Genomic DNA, 17,207 nt, shown 5'->3' with positions numbered 1-17,207 from the left:
AACAAACTATTCCAGAACACCGTGGAAATGTTCCAGAGAATTTCATACCATGTCACATAAATCTCTGTAAAGGGAAAAATCTGGTATGCAACTTAATAGCCACAAAGCCTGCATGCTATGATAGAGTAAATTATCCAATTAGTGATTTGTAAGAAGACGTTTTTCTTGGAAAGACTTTCAAATCTTAAGGGAAAAAACTACCACCACAACAAACCAAAAAAAAAAAAAAATCATCACCAATTTTTAGATGATCTTCTAAGGAGAAGTTTTAAAGACAGAAAATATAATTGGTTACAATGCTAATGCTGTTAAATACATACGTACATATGTGTGTATATTTCTAACTAAAACAATTTTGTTCTGTTGACTGTCATATAGGCATACAAAGATACCCCTTTTCTCTTCTGATCCCATTCTCTCTTAATGCTGTTGCTTTCTGTCTATTCCTGTCTCTTCTTTTCTTCTTTGCTGCTTGTCTGCAGTTCCTGAAAGAGAATCAGAGGGGAGAAACAGTTCTTAGTGTTGGAAGGAGCCTCACAGGAACATCTAATCCACTCCCTCATATCATTCTCTCCATTTTACTGCTCAGAAAACAGGGTCCCAGTGTGATTAAAGGGCTTCCCCAAGGTCACAGAACTATGATCAAAGAGGAGATGCCAGCCTAAGCCACATCACCTCGCCTCGTTCTTTTTTTTTTTTTTTTAAGATTTTATTTATTTTGAGAGAGAGAGCCTGCGTAAGCAGGTGGGGGAAGAGCAGAGGCAGAGTGAGAGAGAGAATCTCAAGCAGATTCCACACTGAGCACAGAGCCCAACACAGGGCTCGACATCATGACCTGATCCGAAATCAAGTGTCAGATGCCTAACAGACTAAGCCACCCAGGTGCCCTGCCACATCACCTCATTCTATTTCCTTCTAGTAATTTATCACTATCTGACATGATTTCATTTATTTATTATTATTAATAATTTATGTATTAATTTGTATGTATATTGACAGTCTTCAAACACTAGAATATACATCCATGGATTTAAGGACCTTAACTCTATTATAAATACCTGTAACCTCAGGACTCATTCATACATATTTATTGAATCATAAACTAGAATAATCGTCTTTTGTTTCTAGAGTATACTTTTATAAATGACACCAAATTATCCTATGGAAAATACTGTAGAATAATTAAGGATATCTGAATTGTTCTATCTAGCTACAGGCCTATCATAAACATTAACCTAATTTATGCATTTTAAGTAGTAAAAATATCTAGTGAGTATTAACGTTTTCAACTCTTTGACATGTATTGAATAGTTTGTGCTTCCTTGAGATACCCCAGGGAAGAACTTTCCAGAATTCTGTTCATTTGGGAAGCAGATATTGCTCGTTGCTCAGCTGATATCCATGGTCATTTACAAAGAAAACCTTGACTGCGTTGGAAGGTGGCAAGATTCCTGGTTTAAAATATTTACTTTTGGGGCACCTGGCTGGCTCACTCAGTTAAGCATCTGACTCTTGATTTCTTGGCTCAGGTCATGATCTCAGGGTCGTGAGACTGAGCCCCCCGTCAGTCTACATGCTCAGCCGGGAATCTGCTTGAGATTCTCTCTCCCTCTCCTACTGCCCCTCCCCCCTGCATGCATGTATACTCTCTTTCTCTCTAAAAATAAATCTTTAAAAAATATGTGCTTTCTCCAGCTCCTTTGGATCGAGGGGTAGTCTTACAGCACAGCTCTAGTCTGTAAGACGTTAGTTGGGGGCCTCTGGGACAGCTTTGCTTTCCTGCTAGATTCCTTCCCCTTCTCTTCCCACTGATCTTTTTGCTTGGAACAGACCGGATGCCTGGGGCAGCAGCTCTCTTGGGACCATGAAGTTACAACTTCGAGAATATTAAGGAAAATGAAAAGTGTCTGGATACCCATTGGAGTCTTGAGCCACACAATTCCAGTCCTGGACATTTTATTGCATGACATAAATCAGCCTGTATGCTACTGTTTGCTGGGTTTTCTATTATTTGCTGCCAAATGCTTGTTCTGAATAATAATGAAGAATCATTTGCCAAACATATTCTAATATTCTGCTACTTCTAGGACTCTAATCCTAGTGACATATACTCCTAGGGTTTACTGTGCTCATTCCTTCAAATTAGGCTCATTGTTACTAAAAGTAAGAGAAAAAGGAAAAAATACTAAGTCATATTTGTAGAGTGAGAAACAAAAAATGAAGATGAATCCAATACCATTTTAATACCATTTTATACCATTTAATACCATTTTTTCCCCTCAAGTTTTTAGGCTTCTTTGATTTCCCTCCTTTGCCTACTTCTTCTACTCTCATGTTCGTCTGCCTTCTACAGACCAAGTCTCTTTATCTGCATAAACTAAGTATGAAATGCAATGAGGAAAGTGGTTGCACCAATGTCTGTCCACAGAATGAAGAGGACACACAAGATAAATGTCAAGAAAAGTTCTGGAGTTGAATGGTAGCCTCTTTACAAAATGCTGTGAAGTACCTATGCATTCATGTAAATTATTTAATTCACATAATATTGCAAAACAGAAACCTTCACCCCCATTGCTGTGTGAATTATGTGGGATGTTTGCCAACTTTAGCACCTTAACTACTTACAATATCACTAAAAACCAAAGATGCCCTCCATCATTTTCCTAAAACTCTTCTTCCTCTGATATTTAGTTTTCCAGAATATTATGTTTGAAATCTAATAATTTAATTTCTTTAAACAGATTTCACACTTTGGCAGCATGGACATTTTTAATAATTAATACATCTGCTGTAGCTTTGAAAACTGGTTTTTAGAATCAGTGTCTTAGAAAAGTAAGGGCATTTCTTCCTCCTTCATCTTCAGAGAAAGCAAATACTCAAAATCACTATGAGCATTAACACTTTAATGTAATTAGACATGATTTTTCTATTACTCAGTGTGCACTTACACTGCTTTTAGATGTGGGTAAAGAAACAGAATTTTTAAATTAATGCAATATAAATGGTTTATTTACAAATTCATAGATCCATATTGCCATTAAATGAACTCAACAATACAGTTATTTGCTAGGACCATAACCAAAACCAGTGTTTCCAAACTTGATTCAATTGTATATCATTTGGTGATTTTGAGGTACTACCTCTACTATGGTTTTTTAATATTTTGCTTTAAATTGATTTAAAATATATTTACACATTAACCTTGCCTCATCCTAAGCAACAATAGCAATAAAATCATGATTATGTATCTTTTCTAATATGTATTATGACAGTGTTTATAAATATAAAAATAAAAGTAATTTGTCCCTTACCAACCTAAAATAATCTGTTTCCACAATGTAGAAAACATTGCCATAATTGAATTAAAATTTCAAATGGATGGTGAGAACTTTTTTAAGAAGAGAAAAAGTCTGAGAATTTTGTTTTTTATAAAGACCCTTACCCTAGCCAACTCTGGGAAGCAAAAGGGCTTACAATATTATTGTCTAATAGGAAGAATCCTGGTCTAGAATTCTGCTCTGCCCTGCTACATTCTATGCTTCAGTTTCTTATGTTTAGGGAAATTAGGGAAAAAACCCAACATATCTCCCTGACATAACCTTTCTTAGATTCAGTATACACAATTAAAGAGGATCCAACAGCAAGTGGCCAGGATGATGAGAAAGGTTGGGAGGACCTGGTGGTGTTTTATCACAGAGACGAGGCCACTTAGGAGAAGATATCACAGTGCTGAATGGCTGTGATCAAGGAGGTGAAGTACAGAAGAAAGTTTCATACAGAGAAGAATAGTTAGAGCTCTTTAGCTGGGTTTGGGATTCAGCTGGAGTTAATCAAGAAGGGAGGGGCTCAATCACTGGTCTGTGATGTTGAAGAGGATCATGTGTTGGGTAAGGCTTGGACAGACAGCATCATGTCCTTTCCCACCTTGATAATAACAATAGAGACCGATTACTAAATGCTCCCTAAGCTGGACTAAGCATTTTAATGTGTCTTATCTCATTTAATTTCCACGATAATCCATAGGGGTAGGTATGATGTTACACATTTTACAAATGGAGTAACAGTCTAAAATTTGATAGAGGTTGAATTTGAACCCAGGCCAGAGTGACTCAAAGCTCATCTATTAGCCATTATATTATAAATGTGGTCTGGGAAAGATAAAGTTTTTGTTTTGTTCAGAAAGTTTCTTTGACCATTCAGCCAAACTGAAGCCAAGTTGTCTTCTTGAAAAAATTTTGTTGTAAACTATAATTGTGTGAAAAGGAAACTGAAAAGCTGTTATCTTAGCTGGCTTCCTTCAGATTTCTGAGAAAGCCAACATATTTCCCAAGGAAAACTTATGCTTTTAATTGTAATCTGTGTTTTGAGAGTACAGAACAGAATGGAAGAAACCAACATTTCCTAAGGAAAACTTATGCTTTTAATTTTTATATTTTTGTATTTTTAGTAGAGAACAGAAGAATCCAGAAGCCATGCTACTTATTTATCCAAATGATGTTACAAAATCAGCAAAAGATTTGACTTCTTTTGTCTGAATCCTTTTGAAAAAAAAAACATTTTGAAAGTATGTTCAAGGAAAGGGAGGGCAAATTTTATTTTTTAGCACCTTGGGTATCTCAAATAGTCTCAAGGGATATCAGAATGTTTTCCACAAATAATTCAAAATCATGTAAAACAAATCTGTGCCTTAATCATGTTTTAAGTAGAAAGAAATTTAGGAAATCAAACAAATAGTCACAGCAGGTGGTCTAGAAACTCCAGAAAGTTTTGATTGAAACTGGCTTAATAACAATAACAACAACAAAACCCATAAAAGGCTAAGGGTGGGGGTGGGGAGGAGGAGAGGAAGGAAGGAAGGAAGGAAGGAAGGAAGGAAGGAAGGGAGGAAAAAAAGGAGGAAAGGAGCGCAAGAAGGAGGAAAGACACTTGGAACCAGAGTACTCACTCATACTTGGTGATACTACTTATCAATGAGTTTTGCATTTATTTTCTTGAGGAAAATATCCTAAGAAAAATGATTGTTATCTCTATTGCATTGTCTAATAGATTCACATATTTCTCTTAATCTCTATATTGTAAAACTTGCATTCAAAATTAAAAACAATAGTTTTACTTCTTTGAATCTTGATATAAGATCCCACAGTGGATTTCACATTTGCTTTTTTTCTTTCCATCTTAAGTTCCCTCTTTACTGACTTTTGAGAAACCTTTTCATTTTTTCCATCCATGAAACATTGAACCTCCCCAGTATCATCAGTGTGGGAACCAAACTGAGCATTCCATCATCTCACTAAATTTTGTGGCATAGATACTTTACCTTGAAATGCCATAAATCATTAATGGAGCGCCCGGTGGCTCAGTTGGTTAAGTGACTGACTCTTGGTTTCCCCTCAGGTCTTTATCTCAGGGTTGTGAGATCGAGCCCCATATCAGGCTCCATGCTCCACAGAGTCTGCTTGAGATTCTCTCCCTCTCCCTCTTCCTCCCCCTCTGCCCTTCCCCCTGATCACACACACACTGAGCTGTCTCTAAAATAAATAAGTAAATAAAAATCTTTAAAAAAATAATATTGTGGAGGCCAGAACTTTGAATAACAAAAAGCCCTATTATATATATATATATATATATATATACTGTCTTGGAAAACCTTGCTTTATACTGATGCTTTACCTTCTCTGCCAGTTTTAAGGATGAGAAATTATCTCTCCTTTATTTTTATAACCCCCAGCAAAGTCGTTTGCTGGAGATAAACTCATTAAAAATAGTTATTGAGTTAATGACTATATGCATGAATTAATGGAATTTATTTGATGAAAATAGAAGATTTATAAAATGCTAATGATTCCTTAAAATGCAATAGGAAATAGCTCATATTTCAAGTAATAGCCAAAAAAGTGGCAGGGGAGATTTTGGCATATTTTATTTTAGATTTAGCATTTTTCTTTCTTAATAGCTAGTGGAAATGCTGGGAAATCTATCTCTCACAGCTCAGAAAAATGAGAATTCTGCAGTCCTTTAGCCATTAACATGTTGGAGGAAAAAGGATGGTTAATACCTAAAGACCAATATATTATGATCTTTTGAATCAAGAAATTGGGCATTTCTTCAACATTTTGAAATAAATACCACATACCGTTCTGTATACAGAAACATGATAAATGAAACTTAAAAGTTTCCTTAAGGGGCGCCTGGGTGGCTCAGTCGTTAAGTGTCTGCCTTCGGCTTGGGTTATGGTCCCAGGGTCCTAGGATCGAGCCCGGCATCCGGCTCCCTGCTCAGGGGGAAGCCTGCTTCTCCCTCTCGCACTCCCCCAGCTTGTGTTCCCTCTCTCGCTATGTCTCTGTCAAATAAATAAATAAAATCTTTAAAAAAATTTTCTTTAAAAATTTCCTCTGTAAGTTAAACCCAGACACACCATGTCTAAATGTATTTAATATTTATTTTTTACTCTTAAAGTGAAGCTATTTACATTTGACCTTAGAAGGCAAATCACATCAGTAGGACATCAGGGATTAAGCTCTGCAGTATTAAAGTTAGAGCATTCACATATTTGCAAATGTCTATGCAAATGTCATTAAAAAGAAAAATCACCATAAAATAAATGTTTATTCTTTAATTGTAAGTAATATAGAACAATCTGTACTTGGTTCTAAAGTTCAGTCAAGGAGAGCTTCCCAGGAGGTGTATTACTACTGTATGAGTGTAGAGAGCAGAGGTGGAGAATGCTTCTGGAGGTCAATCAAGGAGTGGCCTTCCATGGGATATTCAGAAAAGTTAATAGTTCAGTTATTCCCAAGAAGCCTTCTTGCTGCAGACCCGTAATTAATGTTCCCACTGCTCCTCTCTTTCGTTTACACCTTCTTCTTCTTCAGGGAATGCTGATTCATTCTGGCCTTTCAGATGCTTAACCCCTGAAATTATAAAAAATTATGCTCTATTTAAGTGAAATTTATTTCTAGCAGATTCATCGCTTTGCTGCAAGAGATAAAGAAAATGAGTGGAAAGTTTTTGCTGGTATATATGCGTTTTCTCCAAGAATTTCAACCATCTAACCCTATATAAACCTTTTAATTCACTGAGAAATCAGAACACACCCAGCCAAATTTCCATTAGAGACAGGCTTCCTTTATAATTAAATCTTCTCCATTAAGAATTGCATCACAGCCTATTAAAAACCTGTTAACTAAAAATCTGCTCACAGGCTCTTATTGTAATTCTGATATATCATTTAGCTCAAATATTTCTTTTGGCATCCCTGCACTTCATTACAAGGAGAACCATTGAAGAAACCCCTAGGAACAAAGGGGGGTGTGCGCCATTTCTGTAACTTGTAAACAACAAAAGAATCACGATATTGTTAGTCTCCTTCAGGAACCAGAACATATTCATTTGATTACGAAACTTCTGTAGACAAAATTCTCCAGTAACTTCCCCCACCGCCCACAGAGGGGCAACCCACTGGCACCCTCTGCCTGCTCCGCAGGCTGATAGATCCTGGCCTCTCCCTACCTATTTGGCCTCATTCCTTCCCAGCCCTTCCTGCTTCCCCCTTTCACAGTAATTTATGAGTTACTAGTTAGGGACACTAACCTACTCTTCCACATTCCCTGATCATTCCGGGCTCCTTCCAGCCTCCATGCGCCTCTCCTTGTCTTCTCCTTGCCAAATAGCTTCTTCCTACTCCCCCACCGATAATCTCCTGCTCTTCCTTCTGCCTCAGCTTGCCTCCTCTGGGAAGGCTCCTCTAACTTCCCCAAGCAGACTTGGCTAGCCTTTTCTCGTATTTCCCTCCTGCTCTTGGATCATTTTCTCTTGTATCAGTTACTTTATAGAACTGATTTGTTCACGTATCCTTCTCATTGGAGCAAACTTCTTGATGTCAAGATTACATAGTTTCAGTTTGGGGTCTCAGGCACAATGCCTGGCAAACAGTACATACTCATCCATATTGACTGAATAAAGGATATAACAAATAACTTGGCGTATGTTTTTGGCATATTTTTTTCAAGATTTCAAAATTAACCCAAATTTGGAGTATAAACTGGAAGGCAACTACCACAACTATATACTCAAAATCTACAGAATTATCTTGTTTCACTTGGGTCTGTTCTGTTAAAACATCATACCAGCGGACACTCCATGCATTGCTACTTAACATGAAAATTTTTATACATATTTTATATTTTAGAACATTGGTTTATAAGATTTTTCTAAGTATTACTGAAAAATATTCTGGTTAGAATTGATAAATGAAAGGAAGTCACTGCTCATGTTTGCTATGAAACAAGGAAACTCAAAAAACATGTGGATTTGCATTTACTGCAGTCAGCAAGCCTCAGAGTGCTGTTTGGCAAAGAGTGACATCCTTGGGCTTGGTGGATTATCTTGCAAAAATATTTGATCAGTTATAATAATATCTAAATACTTTAATTTCATCTGCAAACACAGATCCCTCAAAATTCCTGTTGACTCAAAACTGTAGATGGACATTTATTATTAACAAATGGAACTTATTTTATATTATTATAAATTACAGGGTGGGAGGGAGATGTCTAAATGTTAAGGAGAAGGTAAGGGAATTCATTCATTCAATAAGCACCCAATCAGTTACTCTGCTAGAGTCTTATATACCTTAGTCACTAAACCTCACAACTCCATGACTGAAATACCTGGATGGTGAAATTTAGACTTGAAGAAGGGAAGTGATTTATTCAAGGTTATAAGGATGGTGTAGTTTTAAAAGAAGTTATGACACATCATATTTCCTCAGTATACACTGATGACTGACTGAATGAATAGTGAATGAGGCATAAAGTTCCATTGTCAGGAGACCCTAACTCATTTTCACCTTTAGCTTTTTGGATGCTGATATAGATTTTCCTGTCATTCTCTAGGATTTATTATAGGTTTACAGTACCTATTAACCTTGCTTAGACAATGTTGGGATTGACTCTGAAATAAAGCACAATAATCATTCAGCCACCTGTCACTTTCTAAGCTGAAATTGTCTGTGACTCAGTTTGAAAAGGTTCTATTACCTCTAGAGCTCATCCCTTTCATCCACAAGGTAACTACAGAGTAATAAAGTTGTGTTTAAGACAATTTTCTTTAAATTAGAGTTAATAACTTAATGGCAACATTGATTCATTTATATGAGGGGTTCAAACATCAAGAAAATATGGTAACCAAAAAGTCCAGCTTACTAAACCATCAGTCAATTACTTCCCTTACTTGAGTATAGGCCTACTTGCTTATCCTGACCCATATTTAATTTATTTTATAACCCAATAATGGTCACAAAGTTATATGAGGAAGCCTTTTTAAAAGTAAAATCACTCACTTGGGCAAACCTTGGAGGATGCCTTTTTTAGCCTTTTTCAAGCGTGACATTAACTATTTCTAGGTGAAAGACAGGAGGTGATAACATGAACATCTCTACAGAACCACACATTCTTTGGTTCTCAAAGCACTTTACATTCATGTCATCTTTCCATTGAATAACAGATAGTTGGTTAACTTGTGTCTTGAATCTTTTTTCCTATCAGTAATATTTGTTTGGTTATAGATGCAATTGTACTAAGATTAAAGTGTAAGGTCTATGAGGACTTTCTAATAATTTCTGTCTCCCCACTCCCTCCTCCTATTCCCAAACACACATATACTTTGTGTTTACATTTTTTTTAAACCTTCATTTAATATTAAGGTAATTCTGAAGGTGGAAGAAAATAACTTGGTCTGGGGGCCTGAGAAAATCCTCAGAGCCGCCTCCTCTGCTGAATGCTAACAAGCATATATTGAAACATCTTGCCTGCACAGTACTGACTCGGCGCAGCATACAGCAAAGAGCCTCCTGGAACAAACTCAGACTCAGCCAGCCCTGCGCAAAGCAGAAGGCCAAGAGATCCCAAAAAAACACAATGGAGGTTCTCTTCTCCATAGCAAATGAACACAGGATAATATCGGAACCAAATGTAAGACCAAGATATGCATTATGAACCCATGAAGGAATGAAGAAAACAGAGTTTGAGGAAAGGAAACTAGACTGAGTAAAAAAAGAAAAGGAAAGGAAATAAATGTTGCCCCAAACAGGACATAATCCTCCTGCTCTTCTCCATTCTGTAGATCAGGTGGTTAAATGTGAGTTGGATGAAGTTGGGAAGTGACAGAGCGAAGAAGGATGAATAATGAATCCACAGAGGGAAGCTTGTATTTGGCAAGCCATTGGTCAATATGTTTATCAATTAATTTGGAGTGAAAAAAAAGGGCAGGCTTATTTACATTTGTAGATGACACAACACTTGGAGGGAAAGATGGCATGATGAAGGACACAACTAGTATTCCCAAAGCTTTCTAAGAGCAGGGAAGAGGCTGATGCGGGTCAGGTGCAGGCGAACAGGGAGTTTTGCTTTTAGAAAGATTACTCTGCTTCTAAGAAATACAGAATGAGGGCAGTCTCGATTGATTATAGTTAGGGGTTTCAGGTGACCACAATTCTAACAGGACCCAACAGAGGCACCTGTTTAGGGACCAGGCTCTTGGTGGTGTCAGCAGCCTTCCTAACATCAGGCAGCAGGCAGCAGGCAGCAGGAGTGACTCCCTAACTGTGGGTTGTCAGACCTTTTCTGGAATATACTTACTAAGTGTGAACTCTCTGTTTCAAGAGTTCTATTAAAGAAGGTAATTGAGATTAAAAGTAGTCTTATGAAATCACTTTTCTAGAACAATTATATTTGAAACTGGAATGCCTGGCATAGAGAAAATTAAGAGAGGACAAAAGAGGCTGCCATTGAATTCCTAACAGACTGGAAAAAGAATTGAAATTTATTTATGTAGCTTCGGAGAGCAGAAATAGTGTCAATAGCACACATTTACACGGTGAGGGCAGACTAGCTTAAAAAGAAAAGAAAATTCCTAAACTCTTTGTTTGCCCAGCAATAAACATGTGAGTGAGCTCTCATCACCATATAGGTTCAAGTCTAAATGTCTATCTCTGAGATGGGTCATAGAAGGAGGCCTGCATTGTGCAGCACGAGGGACTGACCACCTCGCTGACCCTGAGATGCTATTAATCCATAAAAGAGATCTACTGAAAAATTTGCTCTGCTGTATTTTAAATTACAAAAAAAGTAATTATGACTTCTAATGACATAAATGGTTCAAATCCACATTTTAAAACTAATTCACATTGGGAGTAGCAAATGTAAATGGATTTTATTTTTTCAACCGCATACTTTAGCCCTTAAAAATCATTCTGAAGTCCTCTAGGGAATATGTGGGTGGATTTTACAGAGCCTCTGACACTTTTGGAATTCTATTTATAGTTGTATTTGTGCTTTTGGGGGGGAAAAAGGCCCACAGTTTTCAGCAGAATCTCAGAGGGGTCTCTGACCCACAAATAATTGTGAATATGAATCCTGGTCTAATCTGCTTAGCTTAAAGATGAAGGAGCAATATCAGATGGCAAAGTGACTTGTTTAAATTCACACAGCAGTCATTGGCTGAGCTGGGACACAAACCTTGGCCCCTAATTCCTACTGGGGGCTCTTCATCTGGGTCATCAGGATCCAGTTTTGCCTTGTCATTGACCTTTTCCCAAGTTAAAACCTGAAGGAAAATCAGGCAACAAGATCACAAGAGCTTTTTTTATTATCATATTCCTTGAAGAACTTCACATACCAGATAGATTTAGATGTAACTTGCCAGTCTTTTGTTGTTGTTACTGTTTTTAATGGAATTTGGAATCAGAAAGATACAGAATTTAATCTCACCCAAGAATATTCCCAGAATAGAACCAAGCTACAAATAATGTTCAGGTTATCAGAAAAGAAGCAGCCTTTCTCTTTGCCGTGCTCAAACCTGACACAGGACTCTGGGAGACCCAGAAAACATGTCATGGTCTAGTCTGGGAGATGAGACATAGTAGTCATCAGGCAATATGAGTTAAATATCATAAAGTAATAAAGCCCCTACTGTGTGTTAGGCACAGGAGAGACACAACTACAGATCAAATGGGGATGAGGTCAAGAGGTGCTGATGTATACATAAATGAAGTTAATTCTGTGAATATGTGGGACAAACCAGTACTACAAATAATACATTTGGAGAGTTCTGATATGGGAAAAGAGCTCCAACTTGGGAGATATTAATCTGGAGAGCTATTTATTGAGCAATACACTGGATAGAGTAAGGAAACAGCAAGTCTGAGTTCTATATAAGAAAACTATTTGCAAAATACAATTAACAGCCATTTATTTTCTGAAGGCCTACTATGTACAAAAGAGTGATTTCAGTGGCCCTAGAAAGATTATGTTCTAATGGTTCCTGGTATATTGACCCTTCAAATTTTATCAAAATAATCATGCTAGATACACTTGAGGGATATAATGTATCCTATAACATGGTACAGCAGGGGGATGCCTGGGTGGCTCAGTCAGTTAAGCATCTGACTTCAGCTTAGGTCATGATCCCAGGATCCCTAGGATCCTGGGATCGAGTCCCGCATCGGGTTCCTTGCTCAGTGAGGAGCCTGCTTCTCCCTCTCCCTCTGCCTGCCATTCTGCCTACCTGTGCTCTCTCTCTCTCTCTCAAATAAATAAATAATTTTAAAAAACAAACAAACAAAACATGGTACAGCAGGGCCCATAATCTCTCAGCTTGAAAATGTGCTTTCCATTTCCCAAAATGCTTTCATATGTATTTGTTTAATCTTCTTGTCATTCTTTTATAATGCCTAGCTATATATTAATACACTTAGGGTCACAGAGATCAAGAGACATATCAATTTCATTCCAAAGCTAAACACATTATCATGTCCTGAACTCACCTTAAATCTATCCCTTTCTACTTTATCTGAAGTAAATTACATATATGCAGTACAGTTAATCTCTGTTCTAATATGGGAACTGGTCAGTTCACATAAACTGCAAGTCAACACATTGTCATTTCATTTAATACCCTTTTACTTAGGGAAGCATTTTTCTGGAGAGGAATAAATGTGTGATATGCTTCTCTCTTCATCATACACAGAAATAGGGGCAGCATGTTTATTTATTTATTTATTTATTTATTTATTTATTTATTTTAAAGATTTTATTTATTTGACAGAGAGAGGCACCGCGAGAGAGGGAACACAAGCAGGGGGAGTGGGAGAGGGAGAAGCAGGCTTTCCGCCGAGCAGGCAGCCTGATGTGGGGCTCGATCCCAGGACCCTGGGATCATGACCTGAGCCGAAGGCAGACGCCCAACGACTGAGCCACCCAGGCACCCCCCCAGGGGCAGCATGTTTATGTGATATTCATAACTATTTGTGAGTATTATATATCTTATGTGTATTTTTACTATGATATATTTCACCAAAGCTCTTGCTCAAGAGTAAACCCTAGGTAAAAGATTTAGCAGTAAATACAAAGGAGAAGGTAGGGGAGGAGGTACACTTACATATTGTTTGTTAGAAGTGTGAATTCAAATAATATCTTTGGAGAGTAGTTTAGTCTTACTTAAAATGTAAAGTGCCCACATCTTTGTCAGTAAGTATGAGGTAGGAGCCAGAATTTTTGTGAGAATCCTACTACTCAGCCTAGGATGAGAATCACTTTGATGGACTGAGTGCCTCTTTTGCCCTCTACACTAAAGTGCCCTTCTAATACTCCTTTTGCTTCTAAGCTAATGCATTCCCTATGAACTCAGAAATAGAGTTAAATTTTTAAGCCTACATATAATGGAGCTAAATGTGTTGAGCAATTTCACTTTAGAAAGGGACAGAATGGCTCCCTAGCTAGCAAGACTTGACTGCCATTGATTGAACACAATAGCATGTCTAAAATAAAGAATGCATCAATCAGCAGGAGCCAGTGGTTAGCCTTGAAAGCACTAAAAATAAAATAACGAAAGAGGAGTTGCATTTACAGCCACAGAAGCTAATGCTGTCTGTGTTTTTTAAGCACACTTTCAGGAGGATGTCCTGTGCTGGCATTTTAAAGGCTCTGTCTTCCAGACAGGGTAGTTTTCTATTGAAGCAATGATCTCTATAGGCTACTATAGAGATCATAGCCTGATGCCAATATATGCCCAATGACACAGCCAAATCATCCAGCTCTGATTCTAATCTCACTGAGAAACCTTCTGACAACAACAGAGCTTCTTCACAAGGAGAAATGACCCCAACTAGACATAAAGAAGGTAGGAGTGAGTCGTGGAGCTATCTAGAAGACTGTTCCAGGCAAATGGAACAAGAATTGTAAACACTTTGTCTGAAGCACGCCTGCCATGGTCAGAGGACAGCAATGAGCCTGGAGCGTTGGGAATGAAGTAGTAGGAGGAGGTAAGCTCAGATAGCTGAACTCAGGCTGGGCAGAGGAGGAGCCTGACAATGTAGGACCTCAAGGGACCTTATAAGCATTTTGGCTGTTATTCTGGGAAGCTACTGACAGATATTTTTGGTGTTTTTGTTTGTCTGTTTGGGTAGAGGAGCAACATGATCTGATTTTCAAAGCATTTTCAAAGAATTACTCTACGGTCCAAGATGTAAGAGCTTAGATGTCACCACTCTATTCTAATAAGTAAAAAGCTGAACTAGCTGAAAAAAATCAACAACTCTTTTTAGATCCATTAGAGAAGCAAGGTCGCAGAGCAAACCACTGCCAAAATATGGAAACGCAGAAAAGTAGATATAGAAGAACACAGCTTGCTGGAGCAGAAACCCATGTGGAAACCAGTGCCAGGGTAGGAAAACCTGAACTATAACATGAATGCCTGAAAGCTCAGTGTGGACAACACAGACAGATTAAAAACTCTGGGGACAGGAGGGCAACTGTTTAGGGCCCTCATAGTCTTGTGTATTTTACCTCCTGGAGCTCTAATAGATTCTCACAGTAGAAAGCAAAGAAAAATCTCCTCATATTTTTGACAAGGAAGGGGGATAGTGGCCATTTTCAAAAACAGAGCATTCTATTCTTAACAAGGTCTCTTCTCAGGGGTTTTTTGACCAGAGCCTAACCTTCTGGGATTATATCAAAGACTAACCTACTAACCCCCCCCCCCCACCCAGGTAGCTAGCAGGGAGAGAAATACCAAATTCCATCCCCCTTAGCCATATTATTCCACCTAAGTGGGGAGAGGTGGGACCAAGAAGCACTGGTGAGGTTTATAGTCCACAGGCGCAGGCTTGCTAAAAGGCTGAGACCTTTTCATAGACCGTAGAACACTTCCTCCCGACCCCTTACTACCACATTAGTAAAGATCTGTTTACCACAGTTCCTTTTACCCAATACATCATGTTCACCTTTCCACAAAAATTACAAGGCACCTATGGGCAAAAAACACAGTTTGAAGAGACTAAACAACCATCAGAACTGGAGTCAGATGTAACAGGAATGTTGGAATTATCATACCAGGAATTGTATTTTAAACTATAATTAATATTCTAGGGACTTTAATGGAAAAAGTAGATAACCTGTAAGAACAGATGGATAATGTAAGGAGAGAAATGGAAATTCTAAGGAAGAATAAAAACAAAATACTGGAGATCAAAAACACTGTAACAGAAATGAAGAATGTCTTTGACAGGCTCATTAGCAGATGGACATGGATTGGGAAAGAATCTCTGAGCTTGAAGATATGATAAGAGAAAATTCCAAAACTGAAAAGCAAAGAGAAAAATACAAAACAAAATATGCAAGAACTGTGGGACAACTACAAATGATGTAACACGCAGGTAATGGGAGTATCATTCTGGTATGAGAAAAAAGAGAAAGAAATAGAAACAATATTTGAAGCCATAATGACTTGAGGATTTCTCTCTAATTAACATCGGGCACTAAACCATAGATCCAGGAAGCTCAGAGAATTCCAAGCAGGATAAATGCCCAAAATACTACACCTCTGTATATAATATTCAAGCTATAGAAAATCAAAGAAAAAAAAAAAGAAAGAAAAAAAATACTGAGGAGCACTGGGTGTTATGCACAAACAATGAATCATGGAACACTACATCAAAAACTAATGATGTAATGTATGGTGATTAACATAACACAAATTTTAAAAAATACTGAAAGAAGCTAGAAGAAAAAAACATCTTGCCTAGAGAGGAATAGAGATAAGAATCACATCCAACTTCTCCTCAGAAACTATACAAGAGAGGAGTGAAGAGTAATATTTAAAATGTTGACAGAAAAACCCAGCAACCTATAATCCTGTACACTGTGAAAATATCCTTCAAAAATGAAGGAGGAATAAAGACTTTCTCAGACTAACAAAAATTGAGTGAATTTGTTGCCAGTACACCAGCCTTGCAAGAAATGTTGAAATTCTTTAGACAGAAGGAAAGTAACATAGATCAGCAACATGGATCTACATAACGAAAGGAAGATCATCAATGAAAGAGTAAATGAAGATAAAATAAAAACTTTAACTTTTCTTATTCTTAGTTGATCTAACAGCTGATGTTCCAAAACAATAACAGCAACAATGTATTCATTTATGTATGCTTATGTATATATGTTATATGTTTATGCATGCTTATATATAAGTGAAATAAATGACAGTGATGATATAAGGTACAAGAGAGAATAAGATTATTGCATTATTATAAGAGACTCACACTATCTGTGAAATGGTATAGTGTTATTCGAAAGTAGACTTGGATTAGTTGTAAATGTATATTGCAAATTCTAGGACAACCACCAAAAATTTTTTTTAAAAAGTATAACCAATAGACTAAGAAAGGAGAGAAAATAGAATGATACAAAATGCTCCATAAAAACTACAAAAGGCAAAGAAAGAGTGGAAGACAAAAATAGAGACAAAGAACAAGGGCAACAAATAGAAAGCATGGTATTTACTAATGTAACACCCAACTATGGATTGTCTATAAGAAATTTCTTTAAATAGGGGCACCTAGATGGCTCAGCTGGTTAAGCGACTGCCTTTGGCTCAGGTCATGATCTTGGGGTGCTGGGTTTGAACCCTCCATGGGGCTCCCTGCTCAGCCAGGAGTCTGCTTCTCCCTCTGCCTCTCCCCTGCTCATGCTAGCTCTTGCTCTCTCTCTCTCAAATAAAATAAATAAAATCTTTAAAAAAAATAAATTTCTTTAAATATAAAGATATGTACAGATTAAAAGTATAAATGGGTGGAGAAAATATATTTTGTTAACATTAATCAAAGAAAGCAGGAGGGGCTTGGTGGCTCAGTCGTTAAGCGTCTACCTTTG

The 17,207-nt window shown here is 37.4% G+C and overlaps 1 protein-coding gene across 2 annotated transcripts in view; it reads right to left on the bottom strand.

Annotated features, from left to right (window-relative positions):
* PPP1R1C (protein phosphatase 1 regulatory inhibitor subunit 1C) overlaps window positions 1-17,207 on the bottom strand; it is a 126,713-nt gene continuing 109,506 nt past the window's right edge. Inside the window, exon 5 of one of the 2 annotated variants that reach the window (XM_027590321.1) lies at window positions 1-485. In XM_027590321.1, the coding sequence (XP_027446122.1) occupies window positions 421-485 (65 nt within the window). In that variant the 3' untranslated portion in view covers window positions 1-420. Of the gene's footprint in view, window positions 486-6,593; window positions 6,912-17,207 lie in introns of those variants that run through there. The other variant, XM_027590320.1, reaches the window with a different exon arrangement.

This window comes from Zalophus californianus, chromosome 3 (assembly GCF_009762305.2).
Source record: "Zalophus californianus isolate mZalCal1 chromosome 3, mZalCal1.pri.v2, whole genome shotgun sequence".
Lineage (NCBI taxonomy): Eukaryota > Metazoa > Chordata > Mammalia > Carnivora > Otariidae > Zalophus > Zalophus californianus.
Note: the sequence above shows the minus strand (reverse complement) of the source record. Positions and strands in the feature narration are given on the sequence as shown.